Raw genomic sequence first — 24175 nt, 5'->3', positions numbered from 1 at the left:
ACAGAGTTCCACTCCAGCATTATTTGCATGTGATACTCGGATGCTCTCCCTCAACAAATGAGGGAGTACATTGGGCCCAGATTCCCCTGAGCCAAGAAAAGAGCGCCCTTCTGTAAATCTGCTGGGTGCACTGATAAAAATAAAAACAAAAAAAAAAAAAGAAAAAAGAAAGAAACAAAAGGTGCTACAGCCATTTATTTTTGTTACTTGGGAGATTGAGATGGTTTTACTTCATGTTTTATAAGAAGGAGACAATATATTTTATTTCATAGCTGAGCATTTAAATCAACTAAAAATTAAATTTCTTTTTTTCATCAATGAAAGGAAACAGAAAGTAGCATTCCTGTTCCAAGCAATAGTAATTACTCTTCTTCCTTTCTACTCCAGCTTACTCTCACTTCCTCCAACAGCTTCATGCTGTTAGACGAATGACTGGTTACATCAAGGACATTTGTAGCTATGAGTAACAAGCACTTTTTATGTTAAACAATAAAGTGTTTCTGAATATTCTACAACGTGTTCAACAAAAGACATGTAGATTTAGAAATCCCCATAAATTCCTATTTCTGGAATTTAGTGCTCCTAATTTTTTCAGGTGTGGATTTAGCTCTTAGAGCTCAATGAACTAGCAGATGATTCAGCAAAGATGGAGATGCTTGAAGCAGAGAGTGAACAGAGACCTCTTTGAACCCTAAAAAATACAGCATTCAAAAAATGGAGTGGTTTCTTTCTGACTTCCTTTTCCCGTTACCTATGTCTGTATTGCTAATGGCATCTCCACAGAGCAGTTGGTGGGACCTAGGCTAAGTGATGCAGGATGTCTTACATCCACATGGCTTAGAACTGCCTCATCTGAAGAAGACCAGTCACATCCACAATCCTCCACTGCTTGGCCAAGTGTCTTTATGTGTATTTTCAGTTTAAAGTGGCAAAATAACCTGTTGTTTCTGCTGCAGTTAGCCATGGTGGTGTTAGATGTCATAATACTGAGATGTTGCATGCCCTGCTCCCTGGTAGTGCTAGATAGGGGTTAGTTTAGGACATTAGACCTCCTGAAGTAGTGTCAGAAGGTCGTTCAACTAAAAGTTGAATATGGCATAGTCTCAGAAAAGTTCTGAAATTCCAAAAAATTCACCATCCTAAAAATCACTCTATGCTCTGCCTTGGAGTAAAGTTGTTTGTTTCAAAAAAGACCCTCACAAATATGGTAACTTGCAAGTCAGTCAGTGCATGTGACTTCCATGCATGCAGAGAGCTGCAGTACCAGGACATGGGAGCGTGGCTGGGTGACTCATTCCACAATTTAGAGGCCCACTATGTGCCACCTCCATGTTCCCAAAAGTGTACAGACACTGCAGCAAGAAGGGAATCCTGCTATGTATTGCAGCAATTAAACATGTTCAAGAGTCATTGCTGTCCCTTCCCTGGAGATCAGGAAATATTTCTTACATAATTTGCTATCCCCTGGCCCTATTACTAATTGAAAATAGCATGTGACCTACTTCTTAGGGCAGTTGTTCTTATATGTGATGGCTCCAGCAAGTTATTTTGATCAGGTGATTATTACAAAAAGCTCCCTTCTAATTTAATTCTCGTTAGGATCAAATGGTGGTTTTAGTGAACATCTGAAAGTGTTGTTCAGTAGTACCACAATGCTTCTTGAGAGGGATCTGTATTAAAATACACACTCATCACGACTTCTCAGGCTCAGAATAACTTACTAATTTTGGTCATAAATGCCAAGGGTACGTTGCAGTCATACACAGACACAGACGAAGATTCCCTTTTTATGCAGATTTCTGTTTACACATCTTAGCTCTGTGTGCATAGACATAAATTGCAGAGACCTTTGCTCCACTTCTTGCTATTGAACGGACTGGATGGAACACATTAGGAAGGGGCTGAGCGAAAGCAACTCATAAATCACCTCAAACAGTTACTTTTTTCTTGAACAGAAACCAGGCTTTGTTCAGCTAGCATGAAAACCGAGTCTGAAAGCCCATTTCAAATTTTGTCTTCTCTCAAAGCCCTGAAGGTGTGGTGAAATCAAACAATGCAGATGCAGCTAAAACTGCTTACTGCTAAAGCTTACTGGTTCAGTTGATGAGATAAGTGTTACTCCTTGATGCACACCTTACTCCAGTGTGCTAGTGGACTACAAAAAGCAGTAAATCAGAGCTGTTGAACAGTTGTTGAATTCCAGCCTCTGGGTATTTTTGTGTTCATTTTCATAACTTTTTGCCATGAAACCTTTTCTGTGCAAGAGAAATGCTCGAATTATGGCCCCTAGCACCAGCTCCAACTGTTCTAGAAGGAAGAAAAACTTCCTCTCATCAGTCTGATCTGATTGTGCCTGTGTGATAGGGTCTTTCACTGTTTTCTGACCTGAAATGAAACGTTTCAAATCATTTGCACACTTGAATGTCCACAGTATTGCATTACTGTCCTTTTCAACAGCTTTATTAGTTTCCAGTACCACTAAAGCATTGTTCCTAGCAAAACTTACAAAAAACTCTTATCCCTGGTGATGTGGAGAATATCTGTGGCTACAGATATCTAGGAACAGTCACATGAGAAATGCCAGGCAGATGGAGTAATTCATTGACTAATAGCTTCTGGGTCTCATGCTGCGACATTCACGTAGATAGAGATATACATACACACACTGTAGCACATTCGGTATCTTCTGTTTTTATAAGAACATAGTATCTAGGCCAAAACCCTTATTTTAGACCCAAAGAGGAGTATAATACCAATGGAGGCTGTGGCTGCCACTCCTCCACAGATGCAGACTTCAGTGAAGGCACAGAGGGTCAGATGCCTTATGACATTTTTTCCATGGCATTCCCTCCAGCCTTACTAATCTTTCATCTAAGCTTCCCTTAGCCCTATTTTTAAAGGGGAAATCTGACCTCTGTCCTCTGCCCCTTTTTCTTTGCCCTTGTTTTGCATTTCCATGTTCTGCAGTGAAGGTTTCTCTCTTACCCAACAGCTTTTTTAGCTGGAGAGAAAGTATATTCAGTGAGCTGTGACTGTTATACACAGTAGCATCTCAAATGCATTTCGCTGTCATGCTTTGCGAGAGATTTTTTATATCACTTAGTGATTTGCTGATGCAAACCCCCACAGTTTGTCTGCAAACATCCTGCTGTAGTGTTTTCCCTAAAGGTAAAATTATGTGACTTTTTTAAAGTGAAGACTTATAATTCTCCGTTATCTTCATTGCTGCAGAATGAGATTGACAGGTAGAAAATGTAACAGTATTAACACAGAGGGATGTATGTAATTTCGTATGCCTAACACCCACAAAGGGTCATACGTGACTTTTGTGTACATAAATATTGCTGCACAATCCACCAAAGATTTGCCTAGTGCCATAGGTTTCTTGGACCTTAGGTGTCCTGAATTTTTACCTACAGAAAAAGTCCTTTCTATGTGTGCAAAATACTCCTAAAGGTTTTTCAATACGATACTGAATTCCAGGCATCTAAGTAACAATAAATATTTATATGCAAACAAGCTTACAAAAAAACACCACCAACAACAACCTCCCAAAGTCAGTACATAGAATTCCCATTAAATCAGTAAGTTTCTGAGTTTTAGGGTAACTTCTCATTCTTTTAGTGTTTGGTATCAACAATACTGCAGCTCTGATACAAAGCTTTCCTGCATTGCCAGTTATGTTTGGTGATTTTTAAATTCTTCTCCGGACTTAATTACAAATCATCTTTGGCTGGCATGTACTGGAACATCAGCACTCACAAACGGTAGCAGCCCCTGAATTTCATAGCCCATAAATTTGAGTTACCTGCAGTAAACTAAGAAAGTGGATGCTACTACCTCTTTTTCATCTTGAGTTATTTGCCACAAGCCTGATGACTGAAAATCAGCACTGGGTAAAAAAATTCAGGTTGACATAAGTAATGGGGTAGTGATTAGCTGCTTGAACCATCTCTAATCACCTAGGCACCTGACAGCCCTGAGTTCTTTCTTATAATTCCATTGTCTCTCAAGAGGAGGCTGAGTACTAAAGTGCGGATGACAGAAGAGTGCTCTTATCTGATGGAAGGCTGTGAAGACTCTTCCTTGAAAACATCACAGAGTATCAGATTATCTGTCACCCACTGTCAAATAGACTTGAAGCAAATGTTTTTCTTATTTGGTATTTGGACAGAGTCACGACAATGTTTAGACACAGTTGTAGTACATATTACTTTGACAAAGAGCTGATAACAAGCTGATAAATTCAACCCTGGGTAAATCCCAACAGGTGGATGTTTGGTTTTGCCCAGACCCTCAAAGAAAAGCTGACATTTCAAAAACTATGGAATGGGAATACCAGCAGGTTTTAATTTTAAATTGTTGAAATGTTTTAATCTGAAATTTGTTTAAAATAAAACAGATCACCACATCTCAAATGCTTCCTTGTAATTTGCTGAAACAAACTAGATTGCATGAATTCACATTCACCACAGCTTTATGCTTAATTTTCCCCTAAAAGTCAAGCTCTCTAAGTGGAATGATTTCCCACTATCTGCACATACTTACGTGCCTCTTCAGACTAACCTGAAGGCACGGAACACCAGGAGATGTAGTCCTTTGTAGAGCTCACTCCAGTTACTCAGACCATAGGGTCCCTAATGCAATTTCCATTAAAAAAACCCTGCAACTGATTTCCTCGATTCAGGGTGAAATATTTCAGAATAGCTCAGCAAAACAACAGTGAAGACATTTTTCTAAATTAGGAAAATGTTTCCTGAGCTGGTTTGGAAATTATCTGGACTATCTGAAAGGAAGTTCTTTACTGGTTAAGTACTCATCTCTTGAAATAACTGCCCTTTCAACTTTATTGCTGACTTTTATCCTATAATTAGAAGTGCAACTGCCATTGAAAAATATACCGTTAAATTTGAGGAATAAATCCCTGTTGTTCCTGAGCAGCAGTCCTGTGTTTTATGACCTGCTCTGCTTTATGATGTTTTGCAGCTTTCAGAAGGGAAGTTAGCATTGCTCAGCCTGCCGCTCTCACTGGGATCATATTGTCGCGTCTTTTGCTTTCATTTTTCTCTGAATCTTTTGAACTAAATGAAAATACTTGCTTCCAGAGAAAAACTACTAGCAAACCTGCAAGGAAGGATAGGGAATTGAGAATAAAGTTATCTATAGCCATACTTTTTGACACGGGGTGGCAATTTGATGGGGAGTGGATTAATCGATTTCAGTAAATACATAGCAAAGATTAATTATTAGATGTGGGATACGTAAAACAAGAATTCCACTTGGCTGGGCTAGGAGTCATTTTGAAAACTCAATTTCTCACTAGCACCTGCTGCTAAAAAATCGTATTGTTCTACAGGCAATTTAACACGTTAAAAACGTGTTGCAGCGCTTAAAGAATCTAAAGAAAGCAAAGCCAGGCCGTGCCGGTGCACCTGGCGTTGGTGCAGAGCTCGAAACGCTGAAACACAGGGTCTCCCGTTTGCAGCCCGCAGCCCAGACCCGGAGCTGCTCGGGCTGTCCCTGCTCTGCGGGAGTTGCGGTTATTCCCCGGGCCGGGAGGACAGGCAGCCAACCGGGGACGGGGGGCGGGCAGTGCCGCGGCCCAGCAGCGCCCCGGGCGGGCGGCCGGCGGGTGTGAGAGGGGCGGCCGGCCTCGGGCGGAGCGCGGCAGCGCGTCCGCGGCCCGTAGCGGGGCCTTTCTAACGCACGCTACGGAAAGGCGGGGTGAATGCCCACAGCTGAGCCCAGTGTGGCGGGGTGGTTCTGCAGAGCTCGCACCGCACCTACAGCCCTTTTTTAAGGCAGCAGCAGGCAGAAATCCGTGCTAACTGCTGGGCCTAAAGCAGGGCCGGGGGCTGCCAGGTGCAGAGCTGCAGAGCTAAGGCTCAGGTGCCAGGCCGGGTCTGTTTTATTGTTGGCTTTACAACGTAAAAGTAGCAACGCTGCTCCTGTCCTTTAGGCATAAGCACGCATCTGGTTGGCAATATTTACACAGCCAGTTTTCTCCTTCCCCTGTTTAACTGGAGCCAGAACCATGTTTAAGTACATCATGTGAAGCAATGTTAAAGAATGGCTCAGGCTGGGAACAGGTAGGTGAGGAATATGGAATTCCAGGTGTAGGGAATCGTTTCAGGCTTGCATTAAATTGGTGGTATATAAACAGAGATGGTGCCATGACAGTGGAGACTTTGAGTGTTTCTATCATTGAGCTACCGTTGGTAGGAAGAAACTGAATCTGTGTGGAATTTCCGCAGTTTTCACTGTGCAAGTCTTATGGGGAAAATGCCTACTAAGAATTTTTTCAGTAATGTTTGGGACTGCATACACCTCATCTTAAAACAAGTCTTGCAATGATACTTCAAAATATTTTTTTTTTATTTCCAAACGTGGAAATAAAACTGAACATATCAATATGTAGAATAAAAAAAATAAATCAATATAGCCACAAACAGACTCAGGCCTGGAAAATTTTTCAATGGCCTTCAGGTACAGCTGTGCTGACAAAGCCTTCTCATAAATGTAGAGTTATGTGGCAAGCTGAATTACCTTATGAGCACAAATCACTTTTGTATGCACTGTAACACATTTCATCAAAATCCTTTTGCCATGTAGATGGTATATCCAGCAAAACTTTGCCTATGAGATTTTGCAGGATACACAGCATCACAAAATTTCAGTTTGCAAGTTAAAAAAAAAAAAGTTTGTTTTTGTTTTTTTAAATGATGGGATAAGTTAGAAAACTCCAATTGTGAAAACCTCCATGGAAAAAATTTAGTCAAAAAATTTCAACTGAGTGCAGCACTCAAATTGTAGTCTACTGCTAGTCTGTGATCTGTGAGATACAAGCATGAGTACTCTTTCTCCAGGGTGCACAAGTGCTCAGGAACTTTAGTGCAGTCATTTCTTGATATAAAGTCAGAGAAGAAAGATACAATGGAAATACAAATGGAATTTGATTATTCCATATCGGTGCCTTGCGGCCCGAGTAGGTTAAAAATGAGTTTGAGAATGCATGGAAACTTGATAACTAGACTAAAGCCACCAAATTTAGCTTTACTTATTTCAAATACTGTCAACACTTGGCAGCCATTTAGTTCCCAGTTACAGTACACATGCAACTTCAAGACTGCCAAGGAAGCCTTGCACCATCTGATGAGGGTGTTGACTGCCGATAGCTCCCTCCTACCTACCAGAAATTAAATATGTGGGGGTTTAATGCATGGATGACATAGTTCTTTACTGGGTAGTCTACTTGTACAAACTTGGGAGACTATAGATATGTGAACATACATTTTATTAAAGAAATTGCTTTTGTTCAAGGTCATGGTTACAGTGTTCTTTAAAGATTAATTCCTATAGGAAAGCAAAATTCTCATAAGAAATGAGAACAGTGTGGAAGCTTACATATGATCAGATTTGATTTACTAGCATGTGGCAGTTGGGGACGTGGTTTAGTGGGACTTGATAGTGTTAGGTTTACAGTTTGACTCTATGCGCTTACAGGTCTTTTCCAACCTAAATGATTCTATGATTTTAGAAAAATGTAAACTGCAAGGAAACACACTAAACAAGCAATGGTTGCTTTATGCATTTCCACAATTATGGATGGCAATGAAGACAAAATCTGGAGTCACCAATTTTACTGTAGCTCCTCAAGTAGATCTATAAACTATTTCCTGGTATCTAATTCATTCCACAGAATTCACTATTACTAGGCTTTTGTTCCAACTGCTCATTCAGTTTTGCAGTCCTTAAGTCGGGGAACATTCTGCATTTATCCTATGATGGTTTGATTGGATCCTGTGGCCCATAAAATCCTTCATAATTGGAAGTATTTAGATTATTACTGAAACAGGAGCATTGTAGGTGAGATTGTACAGTTGGACTAATTATTATCTTTGGTTTTGGTTTTTTCCTACAAGCTGGAATTCATTAGGAATTCATTAGTTTTGAATTTTAATCATATGCAAAACTAAATTTTTAAGCAAATTCTTTAAGTCTATTTCTTCTCCAGTCCCTAGCTGAAGATACATCACAAGATTATGATGGTTCTAATTGCTGGAATACAAAAATAATTTCAGCTTCAGTGAACATGCTGATTTGTTCACTTTGTTGCAACAACAGACAGTACTTAACCTAAGGTTGCAGTATTCATGACTAACCAGAAACGGTCACAGTAAGCCAAAACAGGCAGCCTCTTCTGTCTACACCATCATTACAAGTGGAAACAGAAAGCAGAAATACGTAATAAATGTATCAGTCTAGCTGCATCACACTGCTGGCCACTGTAACTGTCACCTAGACAGCCACCAGAGCACCACTGCTTATTCACTTCAGTCCTTTAGAACCACTTTTGCTCTCAGGACCTAGGACTGAAGTCTGTTTAGAATGGGTTCTGTAGCTTTATTTTAAAAGTAATATAGAAAATGTCCATGGATATTCAGAAAAAAAGGTTGTGATTTCAGCTGGTGTTATAGTTTCTTGCCTCCACTCAGGTTGGGAACTGTCTGTGGAGGTTGCACGCAAATCAGATGATTTCTCAGTAAAGAACTGAGACTCATGAGGCAGCGGGCAGACCCTGTCTGCATGATTGTGCTCAGTTTTTGCGGAATGCAACAGTTCCACACCCTTGCACCTTCCCTGCCCACCTATTTTAGTGGAGCATTTGCCTCGGGAGAAAGCCATGTGCCACAGCGGCAGTTCTTGTGTCTTACAGGGGCTGTGCACCGGGGTCAATCCTTACACATGACAACTGCACAAGGGCTGGGGTGAGCTATGCTATCTCCCCAAACTAGCATTTTGTCTATTTTTGCCTGACTAGCAGAGTCAGCACTTTAGGAATTCCTACGTAATAGTTATATTTGTCTGATCCCTTGAGGCTATGTGCGCAAGCTTAATCCACCTACTTAAATATGGCACAATTTGACGTTGACAGGTCTTTGTGACAAAAAGCATTAAGTGACCATCCTCGTGCTCTTTGACATATGAAAGTCACCTTAATATGCTGCTGTTACACAGAGATGATATACCTGTGTCCATGACGATGCAGCTGTAGTCCTGGCTTCCCTTTCAGGTAGATGGGAGTAAGCCCTCTGGTCAGACCGGGTGAAATCCTCAATTCCTTGTCTGTTTAGACCAGAGTCTTTGCTGGGTTGTAACCAATCTATACCTAACTGCAGGGAGAAACTAGTGCAGGAAACTTTCCTGTTGAATGTTCCAGCCTGGTGAAATGTTAACTTTAGACTTTGTGCAAGCCCTGACTTAAAGCTCAAGGTCATTTCCTTCACCTGAGGGGATAAAACCACTACTAGTTTTCCAATATTACTGAGAGTTCCTAAGCCTACCCAAAACAAACCTGGTCCTGAGTACAGAGTTGCAAAATGAGAAGAGTTATCCAGCCAGACCTCTTTCCCAGTTTGCTTGCTGACAACCTGTAGCTCTCGAATGGTCTGAACTTCAAGACTCCAGAATACTTTGCTCCCAGCACAGTAGTAGAGTAGGACCTGGAGACTGTTTTAGAACTGTCAGCATGCCTTGTCATGTTTATACTCCAATGTGAAAAGTAATATATATGAGGTCAGGGAGTTTCTATGCTTGTTGCTGTCGCAGAAGCCAGTGGAAGCGGGAATTTAGAGCCCTTGAAAAATGGCCATCACACATAAGCACCCTGCCAGATCCAAAGCTACTTGTGGTTATTGCAGGCTGGATGTCACTGCAGCCAGACCTAAAATGGAATTGAAATTTTAAATAATGGTAGTCCCAATTTAACATGGTTTTTAAGCATTTCCATAACTTTCGTGCATGGGTAATCTCACGGAACTTTTAAAAGCTTAGTTATCTATACACACAGGGAGAGATTTAAAGTCCTTTTTTTATCCAAAATATTGAACACGGTAAATGTGGAACAGTGATGGAAAATTGTTGGTAATGGGTCAGGTTGCATCTCCTGCTGATTTTCAGGAGTGTATGTGTGCATGTATAATTATAAATCACAAATAAAAATGTCTTGTCTCTAAGTGCTCATATCCTATGTCAAACTGGATCCTGAATGCATCTGATGATGCAGCTGAGGCATGAAAGCATTTCTGGAGATGTTATCTAAGTGACAGTTGTGCTTTCACTTTATTTGCTAACTACACTTCTTAATCTACTATCCTTTCTGAGTAGCCATGTAGTAGACTGCTAGGTTGGTTCCTTTTCTTGCTGTAGAATTTTATATAACCAGCTGCTTTACAAGTTTCACAGCCAATGAATAACCTAAGGTCTCTGTGTAGCGCAACACAACCCACTGACATCCAACATTCTTGGCTTCTTACATAAAGAACTGCAAAGAAGAAACCACTGCCTTTTGCCTTAGAAACTGTGAACCAGAAATGAACTTCAATTGCTTGGTAGAAGGCCCAGTTGACATGGTGTCAATCCAGCAGTAACTGGACCTTCAACAGCCGCTTTCCCCTGTAGCATGGGAGGGATCGTTACAACCCGGTGAACCCATCTTCTCCCAAGGGGCTGGGGAGCGCATGCTGGAGGCACCACGTTCTCCACCGCCAGCCCCCCTGACAATGCCTCGACAAAGCACCATATTAGGCAATGGGGCTGTCGGGAATGGCATCTGGGGACTCCAGTGAGCATGCCTCCTAGGGAAGGAGCACAACCGTAAGCTGCTGGTTGAGTGCACAGAGCCCTTTCCTGGCTGACAAGCCTGTTGCAGAGGTCAGCCAGAGAGGGCTATCATTCTTTGGGGAGGTGGAAACTACTCAGTGCTATTAATGGTTTTTTTCCTGGCTGTCCTCAGGAATGGAACTGTAAGCCAAGCATGACCATGAAAGGGGTCACACATGGCCAAAAGATTATGCTGAAGTATCTCCCATGTCTCTGCCACCCCCAGTGCCTGGAACTCTTACCCCTTCCTTTTTTTTCCTTCTGCACCATACTTCAGGTCTCTTCCCTGAGCTCAGTTCTTGCCTCGGTTAGCAATGGACCAAACAGCCTTGAATTATGGTTTAGGAAAGAAACCACTGACTTCTTGGTCTGGCTTCAGTCATCATCCCATCACAGAACTGTAGAATAGGTGAGGTTGGAAAGGACCTCTGGGGATTGTCTAGTCCAACCTCCCTGCTAGCAACAGGGTCAGCTAGAGTAGGTTGTCTGTGACATTGCTTAGGTTTTGAATATCTCCTTGTATGTCTGCATGTATGAGATGAAGTTCAGACTATAATAATAGTGTTTCTAGTCTGGTTTGTGCAGTAGATTTTGGCTAACATCTGTGCCTATTGCTAGGTAAGAGAGGACTAAAGATGTGTGATCTCTGACCAACAGAATGTGTTGTGTTGAACCATGTGTTCATAGTGTGATGAAGCCATGAAATACTTTTCAACATGAAAGAAGATCTCAAGCAAAGTCCCTCAAAAGGCTCATAAGCCTTTCATCTGAGCCTTGAAATTGCTGAGTTTGGTGAGCTTTTGTTTATAAATCTGTGGGCCTTGCTGGTGAGCCAAAGAGAATTTTCCAATTCAGTGTTTGTAAGAATACTCCCTGTTTCTAGCCATTACATTTCAAAAAGACGATTATATAGTCAGCCATTATCTGCTATTACTTTTCCATGCAAGAAATAGATTTCCATGCCACAGATGTTATTTTATTCTCAGTGGAAGCAGTAAGAAATGTCATGGTAGTAAAAGGGTTATGTTCCAAGACTTACTTTTTGTGGTGGAATTTTCATAGTTTCATATGAAAAATGTTCATATTTTCCTAGGTCACAAAGCAAAACTTAGTATGTTAGTTATTAGACCAGAAAAAATAAATTGCTATAAGCCTAAGTAAAGCTGTTTTATTATTGTCAGACTCTGTTTCTGTTGATCTTTAATGTACATTCTCCCTTCTATTCTGTATGATGGGTGCTGTGACCAGAATGTATATCTCTGAGCTCTTTCCCTGTAGCAAGGGATTCTCAGTGGACCTTCTACAAGGATATACTGTAGTATCTGCATATGTGACTGGAAGTTCCTAAGCCATATCAAATTCACACAGTCAAAATTATATTTGTGCTAAAAGTATTTCTCCCTTTTAAATGTTAAATGGATATATTAAGAATGAGAACTATGTTTTAGTTAAATTTAGACCTGAGTGCAAAGGATTAGCCTTACCAGCATTTCTGTGTGACAGAAATTGAAACTTTATTTCCTGAGTACGACCTTAGGTGGGGTCCCAAAGGTTAATACCCATAACATGACAAAGGTTAGTAAGAGCCATCTACTGTTACAATTAAGGATTTCAACCTTTTAAATCTTTGCTTGTTGCAAGTACTTAAACTATAAGTCAATGCACTACCTCCAATAAATATTACTATTTTCAACGAGTCCAGAGTCCTAAGGATTTTACAAGTTGAAAATAAGCTTCCTTTAATGGTTTAAAAGTAAATTTTATCTAGTTAATTTTTGAAAAAATATTTTTAGATCAGAGAACATGTCGTCCCAAAAGGATAACATTTAAATAGGATAAAAAGCCTGGTTTCTGTATCACACATCTGAAAGGAAAGCAATTTAGATTAAAAAGAATGACTGAAAGAAAGAACACCGAAACATACTGTAGGTTCTACACAGAGCTGCTAAGCTGATTTCACTGAACTCTGAACTCTAGATCTAATGGTGTGGTTAAAATTAAATAAAGGTCTCTGGATTCTTTGTGAATGACCCTCTTCTGTTAATTAAAGTTCACAATTAAAGTCATATCAGATATTATTCCAGTTGAAAGTTTGCTTAAACATAGCAATATCATAGCTTAAACATAGGATATCATCTGACAGAAACATATCGATGTGCTAATTTATATATTTAAGCATATGTTCAAGACCAATTCACTTTAAAAAATCAAACCCAAACTTGAAATTCAACTTGGATCCCACGATATTCCAGAATTGTCCTCAACTGGAATTGCCAAAAGGTCCCAGAATGTGCTGGGTCCCACCTATATAAATTAACATGAATATGTGCAGGAAGATGACCTGCGTGTCTGGGAGAGGCCATATCACTCTTACAACTACAGGAAAGGGGGTCGCAACAAGGCGTGTGTCAGTCTCTTCTCCCAAGAACAAGTGAAAAGATAAGAGGAAATGGCTTCGAGTTTCCAGGGGAGATTTAGATTGGGTGTTAGGAAAAATTTCTCCACCGATGGAGTTGTCAAGCACTGGGACAGGCTGCTCAGGGAAGTGGTTGAGTCACCATCCCTGGAGGTATTTAAAAGACTTGTAGATGTGGCACTTAGGGACATGGTTTAGTGGTGGACTTGGCAGTGCTAGGTTAATGGTTGGATGGACTCAATGGTCTTAAAGGTCTTTCCCAACCTAAATAATTCTATGATTCTGTGAGTATTATATCTCTCTGGACTGGAAAAGTTCAGTATCATCTCTTCACAGAGCATAATAGCTTTAGGCCTCTGACCCTGTCACTCTGAAGATGCCATGTGTTGCATGTGTGAAAGCAAAAATAAATTTGAGAACTGCATTAAAATATTAAATGAACCAAAACTGTGTCCAAATTCAACAAGAATATACCAAATATGTGAAAAATATTTGCTTTTACTTGAAGCTCAATATCTGTCATCTTTCCTTGTTTTTCAGAGACTGAAACTGAAAGTGCACCGCCACCTCCAGGTTAGTGTAAAAAACACCAATTTCTGCTGTAACACTAACAACAGTTCCATGAGACTGGATACTGCATAGCCATAATATGTTTTGTGTACATTGTCCCTTTGAGAGAACAGTAAGAAAAGTAAGAAAACCCAACTGAGTAAGATATTCTCACTTCACTTTGCCTGAATGTTGATTTTTCAGACTCAGTTTTTGTTTGCGAGAGACTTGTTTGCATAATGATGCAAATGCTTTTCAGGATACAGGAAATTGATGACCGCTTAAATTCTGTGGCTAAATTATGCTGTCTTCTTTGATGCTGAACAGCATCTAATCACTAAAATATTCCCTTTTGTTTCTCCTCAAAGGCACACTGTGAGTAAAGTTGACAGAATCAAACATGGGGTTCATTTCACCTAATTTTAGCCATCTGAAGATTAGGTATCTTGTCTAAGTTGTTCAGCAGTGCTCCACCTACAATCAGTGGAGCAGATCCTGGGTCATACATGCTCATCCAATGGGTGTTTCCTGGATAACATCTAAAATGGCACTGGTTGTCTATGTATAGGCAGTTGCCCTGAGGAGTCTGGTTGTCTAGAACTGAGTGGGTGAGTAACTTCCAGGAAGCCAAAGTTAGGTGAAACTGAATCATAAGTACTAGGGCTTCAAGTTAAGCTGAAGCTCTGTGCCGACCTGCTACTTTTTCTTTAGTGGGAGCTGGAAAGGTAGGCAAGCCTTTGCTGTGTGAGTTTGATTTGCATTGAGCAACCTGAGTTAAATTCTCAGGTGCTGGTTAATAACATATGTACATTACACATGTCTAATTTGACCATTTGGTGAGTTTTTTATTCTCTGTGTAGCTACCTAAACAGCAGTACCAAACAGAATACTCTGTAGGTGTTAAACGTGCATCTACTACAGTCTTGCAAACTGGCATTTTATCGTGCTGATTCAAGATATCTTTGTTTAAATGATATGCTATTTTATTAAAGAATACACACTTTTTCATTAAAAAAAGACAAAGTCTGGAGGTAGCAGTACCATTTGCCACAGGGAGTTTCATGTTTAAATAGCCCATCTGTTATTTTTATCTTAGGGTGAACTCTTTCATATCACATATATTTATTTGTAAGGAAAGGTAATTTGTATTTCATTCATGATGGTTGTGGTTCACTCAGCCATAAAATCTGTACAGTTGATATTAAAGTAATTAATTTCAAAATGTTCACACTGAGGCACTTATCAGATAGACTTTGTACTTGAATTCATGTTATTCATTGGTCTTAACTTTTAAGTAGAACTGAAATGAGGAACTGCTTTTTGTAGACAGAAAGGAATAGCATATTTGAAATGTTATATTAAAAGACTTATTAACATTTTCAAATAAGTTACATCATCTTTGTTTTTATTTAAATACACAGGATTAAATATTAAATCACTCCTATAACCCCCTTCCTTTCCCCCATCTTGTACTTCCTCTGTACAACAAGTAGGGTGTCAGCAGGCCTTTATGGTTAGGCACAGACCAAACTGGGATATTTCTAAGCTGGAAGTACCAATCACTTCTCCTGGCTTCCTTCTGCCTGATTTGAGATGCTGTCATCTTGGATTACCAAGATGTATCATCAAGATGCGTACCAAGCTATCACACAAAGAAGGAAGCTGGTTGTTCAAGAATCCAAATGCTATAACATATAAATAGTTTATTGGACATAATCATAATTTTGAACTACAGCAGGAAATTTTGGGGAAGCCATTGTAAGAGCTCCTTCTAGATCTCAATGTCAAGCCACCAGTTTGGTATTTTTAGTCCTGATGAGGTTTTCAAATGGGATTTAGACATGCTACCACCTGCCAAGAACAGTGAATTCTAAGCTCATTTCCTAGTAGGAAGGGAAAGTGTTACTGTAGCAAAATCCCCGTTAAAAAGGAACAATTTGACCATCTGGCCAAGATGGATGACCTGACAACTGGAGGTTGGAAATTTAGGGAATTCAGACAGAAGCATCCAGGATTCTGTCACACTTCCAGAATATGGACTTGTCTTCCAAATTTCAAGTTTTATTTTCATAGTTACCATGGTTATGCACATGTGAACAAGAAATCAGGATAATCATATCAACTGGTTCTTGCAAATATTTCTTCTGTGGCACAAAAGTTACCTTAGCTCCATCTTAACAATATTAGTCCGTTGACCTTCACGCATGTTTTATCAGACAGTTGACAGGTAAGTCTGCCACAGAAAGTCCTTGTTCACAGGCAATAGAATATTGAGTGTTTACACTTTGAAGACAAATCATATGATTTGACAAGTCTCTAAATGGTCTTGTATGGAAATTGAATGAGATACAAAACCAAAGAGAATAGGAATCATATCAGATCCTGAAATAGAAAAAGCACAGACATTTTTATTTTGTTGAAAATACAGTCCAAGTTTTCGCATACCTATAAGGTCAAAGATAATTCACATTCACCTCCTTGGAGTAGAGGACAAGCTGGATCAAGAAAACTAAAAGCAAACAGCTTGAGGAAAGATTATGATGAAGATGGTAAAGAATTAAGGACACCCTCAATATGTTCTGTCTGTGGTGTACTTTGTCTTAAGGATAAATTGATTAGGGTGATGGAGCTCTGTATACCATTAATATTTGGCAGTATCTCACGTCTGATCCCATTCCATTCAAATTAGCAATGATATTAACTCATTTCAAAGGCTTTCACAAATAAGCCCAAGAACAAGAGACTAACGATTGCTGCTTCTGAAAAACACAGTATTTTTCTTCCACTGAGTGCAGGAACATCAACCTTATGCACTTGTTCAAGACACAGAAAATGCATTGATATGCACAGAGTTGTAAAATGATTTATGGGATTACAACTGTGTATTACATATACATATATCTCAATAACACTTTAATTTTGCTTTTTCAATACTAGCAGAACGTAGAATATTGCTGGTTTTTTAATGCTGTGTAAGTTTTTCTTTTTACTTTAAGATCCTCTCAAAAATATACTTGTACTTCCTACACAGAACAAAAAACATCGCAGGAGGGTGAAACTGGAAAGGGTAAAGGTGAGTTTGAAATCATATTTTTAAAATGGGCAGTAAAGAGAACATTCCTAAATGCTGTTCTGATGCTGGATTGCTTGAGCTGCAATTCAGAATTTGGGTGCCAAATTTCAGAAGTGTGATGTGAAGCTTCCTGGATCCTTTATCTGCATGACTTATCCAGCACAAGGAAATCATGATACTTAATGAAATTCTGCAAACAAGACTGACACTTCAGCAACAGTATTTATATAGACTGTTTAATTAACAGATCAATTTTCAAGTTATTTGCATGAGCAGAAAGCCACATTTAAGTGAGCCTGGATGTTAACACTGACCAAGTTTGCTAAAACTCAGATACTGTGGATGCTGGTAGCTTTTAAATAGAGCGGACAATATTCTACTGTCACTCTAAGCTGCTTCTGTTCTACCACAGAAACCTGATATTGCATGTTTTACCTTTCAGCAAAGTCCAATAGATTTTTTTCATCTGATAAAAGAAACTACACGTTTTTCTTCCTGTCCTTTTTGGAAGCCCAGCAGTTGAGCTCATTACAAGTTCTGAAAAATGTCTTTGAGGACTGTCTACTGTGAATAAACACATAATTGTTCCACTAGCAATGCATGTAAAAACCAGCTCCATTTTTAATATATATTTTTGTGCCACTGAGATTAGACTGCAGCTCTGTTGACAATTCTTCCAGCTACAAAGATACATTTTGAGGGAACTGGGCCAAATTTTGCTCTTTTTTGAACTCCCTGCCAAAGTAGAATTCAAACAGCTCATCAGCTTATTTTCAAAAAAATAATCTTTTTTTTTCCTTCACTATAATAAAGGGCTAAACCAGACCGAAATATACTTACAACTGATGTATTGCTTGCTTTTCATTTGGCACAGTTATGCTTTTTCATGGCAAATCAAGAAATGGCTTGCTTGAAAATGTGTTCTGGCTTTTGGTCTCTTCAAGACAAAATTTTGCCTTATAGACAGACTGGATGCATACTTGATACTTCCAGAGTTATTTGGCAAAGGCGTGCATGGCTATTTTTTTCAGCAAAGTCAAAATATAAACACAGAGTATGATTCAAGTACCCTTAAAGAAAATAAAAATGCTGAACCAGAATTCAGTGCATGTTATTTTGCCAGCTATCTTTGCATTGAGCAATTATTTTGACACACAAAATTTCATGTGAGTAATCAAATCTGTCATCTTGGCAATGGAAACATAATTCAGGAATAATCTGCATGCCTAATGATAGGAAAATGATGAAGGTCTTGCCTCAAGCTATTCCAGCAGCTAGTTCTGCTTGCTTTATTTTGATATGAGAGAAATATTTGTTCCTGAACTGAACATGAATGGTGTTTTCCCCACTGCTTACAAGTCTACATTTTACTGAATAAAAAAGAAAACATGGTAGGTATCTTATCAAATACTTCTATTATCTTTTTATATATTATTATGGGTCTGGTTTGCATTCAGTGAAGAACAGAGGTATTTTTAAGTGGAAAAATGCTTTTTGGTACTTAGCCTTTCTAGGAGGATTTTGCTACCAAAAAAAAATATTTGAGATCCTAGGAAGGGAAGTGTTTCCAGTTTCAGTCCGTGGTGGTATCAGCTGCCTCTGTAAGAATTCCAGCGAAAGTCTGAATACCAGTACGTAGAAAGAACAACCTGCCATACTCCAGTGAAACTGTTACCTCCACAAAGCAATGTAGATGTCATTGCCAAGCACTCAGTAGTAATTTTTTTGTTTAATTAGTTATAGTGCAATTGTTCCTATCAGCTCCTCTTTTGTTGCAGAGTATCACCAAGTATGGGAAAGTATATTTTCTTAGAGTGATTCCTTCATGTTTGTCTGCCAGAAGAAAATATAATGGTGAGCATAATTCACAAAATGGGAAAATGTTCCATTTTTCCAGTCTGTCCAAAATCATTTACACTAGAAAATGAGCAATTCAACAAGGAAATGAGGACAGAACCAACTAGAGGTTATCTTTTGTATAAGTTACTCATGAAACTGTTTCTGTAGCTTCAGAAGCAACACATTTGGGTACTTCCCTGAATGGAAATGAGATAGGAAGGATTTAATATCTGAATTATACAGTGTTAGCAGCTGTGACCTCTTTGCTCATAATTTATAAGAAACAGCACACCATAGGAACCTGGGACAGCCCCTCTCTGCAGTACAGTCAGGCTGTGCTGGAACCTGGCAGCCAGGAAAGCAAGCTTGGTAGTCCACATAAACAACATAGTCCATAATTTTCACCTCATCTCTAAGACAAGTTAACTGCAGAAGTTAGGAAGATGAAGTATAACTATCTGTCTGTTTTACTGTTCTATTTCTTTTTAGTAGTTATTGTCCTTGTGAAATAATGTATTTATGTTCCTTTATGTTCACTGTAAAGTTAAGAAATAGTGGACGGTGTGATAAATTCTTTGTTATCTTGTGATTATTTCACTGTAAATTAGTAGCTCAGAGCAGTAAAAATAAAATTTTCTTGCATAGAATAATCTTTTACAGCATTTCTAGTTTCAAAAATGTCGGAAATAATGTTGTAAAAAATTCAGCATATATATGATCATCCATTTTAATTCCAGAGAAAGGTGACTCAACAGAAATCCCACCAAATTTACTGTGTTATCCCATATTCATTCAATCTAAAATCTTCTGCCTTTGTTTTTTAATTTTAGCATTATCTTACAGATTGAATATTGTTATAATTGTGTTCCAAGTTGTTAGAATAATAATTGAATTGTAATATCAATTTGCTCATTCCTTTTTTAGGTCACATCCAGCCATTCAGAGAGCTACTAAAATTTCTGCATGTTTTACTGATACCTTTTCCTCTAGGTTCCATCCAACCATCTACTAAAATGTTTGCATGTTTCATCTTTGTATTTTTGCAGGTTTCAGTTATCCATTCATCTCTCAACTAAAACTGTACAGTTGCTGTACATATGTACTTCAAGTCCACTTGATGGGACTGCCGAACAGTCTTTGAAAATCAGATGGGTAATTGAAGGCAACTAAATTTTAAACTCTTAGTCTTGGAAGGGCTAAACTGTGCTTAGTAATTTCAGCATAAACCGAAAAGATTCAGCAGATTGGTTGAGTTCCTCTGTGTGTGTTTACGTACCATGAAGACACAGGTTCACTCTTTGTGTTGTTTACCTACATCCTGCCTTATCCCTGAACATTTGCTCCGGTGTGCAGTAGCACAGATAAATGTTAAGTCACCTGCAGCTGCGAAACAGTGCCTCTTCGCTGCAAAACAGTGCCTCTTCCCTGCTCACCACTCTGCCTATCTCTCATGCCAGCTTCTGCGGCCGTCAGTGCGAGCAGGGAACAACAACAAAGAAAGATTAATTTGTTTACGGGCTCTGTTAGTGGATTAAATCACATTTCAGGTGCTGTTCCAGTAGAGTCAATTGCAGAAGTTCCCTGTTCAGTTCTGCAGCACCAGGCTTTTGACATTGACACATGGCTTTCAAATTGTCTTTTAAACAGCTGAAAAATAGAAAAGTAAACTAATAGATTAATATGATTTTGCCACTTCTGCAAAACACTGTTTATCAACGATGTGATTGATGGCAGAATAGCAGCTTCCACTTTTGTGTGGTAGATTTCAAATCAAGGGAAAGTAGGTCTAAAATTCATAAGCAGTTCATATATAAATCAGTAGTTATTACTTATATTTTGACAGATTTTTCTACACTCCTGCTCTGTCAGCAGTTAGAAATTTTAATATTGAGATTACACTAATTAAAATGAGTTACTTCTGAGATATGGAGTGTTCTTTCATCCTATAAGACACTGCTCCTGATGGAGGTCCAAGAGGCCCAGTCCTCAATTAATGTGATTGTTTAGATACATGGAAATAAACATAAATATCCTACTTGCTAATGGAAATTTGCCATAGACAAATAGAAGCCAAAGAACAAAAATGTACTCCATAAAGTAAATATATCTTATCGACCTACTGTCAAATGATTTTGATGAGTTAAATGAAGTGATTTCTTCATACCTAGCTCTTGACATGCAACAGGTTGCTAAATGTATTCCATTAATAGTTTACTTGCAGAAGATAAGTAAAGTGGACTAATGATCATGGTTCTGCTGCCAGGTCTTGGATTTTTGCATTTTTTCTTATCTTTAGATGGATTTTATTGCTAACATGAACAATTGCTCACCACAGGCAGCAGATGGGTTATAGCTGTTGAACCATTTTTCATATTTGTTCAATAGTCAGTTCATTTTGTCCTAGAAGCCTGAGATATAAGGAATGATGAATTAATAATTACCCATTTATCAAAACAATCCTACTGGCATGTGGTTTTTTTCATACTCTTTCCATTTACAGCACATTCAGTTGTGCTTTCATTTTGGTACTTCTGGAATGTTTGTTTGTTTTGATTTGCTTATATTTGATGCTAACATTTTGTTTGAAAAATTATAGATTACCCTGGAGAAACCCCAGCAATCCCTCTGCAAAACTAGTAACACCTTTTTGTTGTTTTAATTTTCAAATGTTTAAAAAAATTAGAAGTCAAATTGAGCGGCCCTTTAATAATGTGATTATCATACACCATCATGTAGGATGCGTCACTTCAAAGGTTTTATGCTGATTGATCTTAATTATATTTTTCTGGCCAGAGAGAATATTCTGTACCTCTTCAAGCCATCGTCAACCACAAGGGTGACATTATTGACAAAAAGAGCTGAAAGTACACTTTATACTTTCATGAAATACAGAGAAAGATTTGCAGTGGAATTACTGAACCTTGCATTCATTTAGTTGCTAGCACAAAACATTAAAACATCTGACAGGACTTTATCATTACTGTGTTTTCACGGAAAATCAACATCTTCAGTGTCTGCTTATGCTTTGGATGATGCAGGTGGTGAGAACTCTTCCGCTAAACAAATTCTTTTTTTTTTCCTATGAATGAGAAATAATTTTTATAAGATAACACATTAATCCTTCATATATAGGCTTTCTTTTTGCAACCAACATCCTCCTCCCAAGGGATTTTTAAAGACAATTTTGATGAATCATTAAAAAGGAATGAGTAAAATGTGACACCTAAGTAGTTAAATTCCATTAACAGACTTTCAATGAGCTTTTGGTGGTTAAGTAAGCACAAAAAATCAATATGACCAGTATTTACAAAAATGCAGCTATATTTTATATGTGGTTTTGTCATGGCTATTACATTTGTCCTTGAGAAAATATAGACAAATTATGACTTTAAGGTCCAAATCAAAGGGCATCTTCAGAGTTAAAATTAGATTCTGGAAGCCCAAATCTAAAATAAATTAAAAAAACACAAAACAAACCCTCTTTAAAAATTTAAGTTAATATTCTTCCAAAGTTGTTCTTGTTCATTTTCCTCCACTTTGAAATGTTCTCCAGATGATTTTCTGATACTGTATAAAAGACATGTTAATTTTACATTACATATGTATTAAATCTTAAATATATCCAGTTTATTCTAGCCTTTCAAATGCTACATTGGTAATTTTAATATTTTATTTTTTTTTACTATTAGGCTTTTAAGACATAGACTTTTTGCATATTCTTATCAGCAACTGGTATCTCTGAGGTTTCTAGTCAACATCTAAAATTCAAAGAGATGCAGAAGACTCTTGTAAAGATAGTCTTTACCTTATTCTGGTTTTCTAATAATCATGATTACAGTATTTCAGGTTTAATGCAAATTTCATGCTTTTTCAAGCTTTTGATTTATATAAATATATACCTCTATGTATTCTGTAAGATTAAGTGTTTCAAAATACCTCGACAACAATTGCTTGTAGTGATTTAATACCTGATAATGGTCACCTTTTACTGTGATTTAAAGGAAAATCCAGTGTGATGATAATAGTTCTGTTCTTATTTTAAATTATTTTCCTATAATATGGGGGAAATGAGTTATTTATTCCTTGCATTTTAGATTAATAATCTAATACAGAAATTGCAAAGTGTAAATACAGGGAACTATTTTTAACTGTTGCATATCTTGACTTAATGATGCTGAATGCATATATGGTGCACATTTTAATTGCAGACGTGGTCATCAGAGAAATGGCATCTTCCTCAGGTCAGATATATGATTGACCTTGATTTCATTGTGGCTTTTTTGTATTTACTGTGGATTACATCTCTAACAAACAGAACCACTCAGCATCTTTCATATAAACTCATGATTTAATAATAGATCACAGCCCACATCTCATTTTTCTTTTACTTGCTTGAAACATTAAGGTTTACCATTTCGGCTACTGAATTATGCAAAGCTTTCTTCATCAGTTTGAAGCTTCCTTTTTGAATGCTCCTGACTATTATGATTTCTCTCCCTTTCCTTTGCAGGTTTTACATTTTCACATAGTTGTTTTAAAGCAGATGATCATCTGTGCTTTCGGTTTCTTTATGTACTTTTTTATGTGTATTTCTTTTCACAGACGAAGATGACACATCAGGTAGTACTCCACCAGCAGGTTAGGACTGTGATAGTGCTTTGTGTGTGTATGTATGTATGTTTCTCATGACTATTAATGAAGAAAGAGTCCAAACTCTTGGACTGAACTCAAAACATACTAATTAGAGAAAGTTTTTTGAAATGCCTTACATTAAATTAATCCCTCTTCAAAAGTACCAGACCTTCATACCAAATAAGTTCCTTTCCACTCCTGTCCTGAGGGCTTTGGTAGAACGCCTACCATTGGAAGGTAAAACACCAGTTAGCAGCTCTGAAAGCAACTCCCCTTTTCCTATCAACAAACACGGAGTGCATTTTTAAGGTTAATCTTGAAAGCAAATTCCAGAATTACAAATAAAACACATGCCAGGCATGTGTTTTATTTGTAATTCTGGAATCTGTAAATCTGGAACCATGTCAAAACAGGTTTATCCACATAATTGTCTATCACTTCACCTTAGGCCGTATGACCTACAAGGTAGTTTGAATGTACTGCTGCATGCCATTGCTGCCAGCCTGGCAGATAAAATGCCTTTCGTTGTTTGCAATGAAAGAAAACATCACAGGGGTCCATCATGATAGATATGACATGAGCAGCATTCCTCCATTGCTGGCTTAATATGTTTTTTAAAAATAAACTGTGAATGAAACAATTTTGAACATCAGAAAATGCTTTGCAGTGTGTCAGATGGAAAACATGCTCTTAATTATCTTCACTGCCCTAAACGATTGCATTTTCTTGATTTCTCCCAAAAGAATTTGCATTGTTAACTTTGGCTTGGATACCATCTGTAAAGTCAGTAGCAGTACATTGCTTCACAGTATTAGAGGACCTCATTGTTAAAAGCTAAATATATAAATAACATTGTAAATCACAAACCCTTAAAATTTAATTTTAACTATTTATCATTATTTTGTTCAACCTAGATAAGTAAACAATTTAAAGAATTCAAAATACTGTCCCCTCAGATAAATATTGAACAAAATAAATTCATCTGTTGTCTGGAACTACATAAA

The 24175-nt window shown here is 38.1% G+C and overlaps 1 protein-coding gene across 7 annotated transcripts in view; it reads left to right on the top strand.

The window, feature by feature from the left end:
• The window catches only part of MYBPC1 (myosin binding protein C1), a 79115-nt gene that overhangs the window by 6870 nt on the left and 48070 nt on the right, over positions 1-24175 (top strand). For 5 of the 7 annotated variants that reach the window (XM_037390270.1, XM_037390265.1, XM_037390266.1 and 2 more), the window contains exons 2-4: positions 13619-13651; positions 16659-16700; positions 23142-23177. In XM_037390270.1, coding sequence (XP_037246167.1) covers positions 13619-13651; positions 16659-16700; positions 23142-23177 — 111 coding nt within the window. Of the gene's footprint in view, positions 1-13618; positions 13652-16658; positions 16701-22753; positions 22781-23141; positions 23178-24175 lie in introns of those variants that run through there. The other 2 variants (XM_037390268.1, XM_037390269.1) reach the window with 2 other exon arrangements.

The sequence above is a fragment of the Falco rusticolus genome, chromosome 5 (genome assembly GCF_015220075.1).
Source record: "Falco rusticolus isolate bFalRus1 chromosome 5, bFalRus1.pri, whole genome shotgun sequence".
Classification (NCBI taxonomy): Eukaryota; Metazoa; Chordata; class Aves; order Falconiformes; family Falconidae; genus Falco; species Falco rusticolus.
Note: the sequence above shows the minus strand (reverse complement) of the source record. Positions and strands in the feature narration are given on the sequence as shown.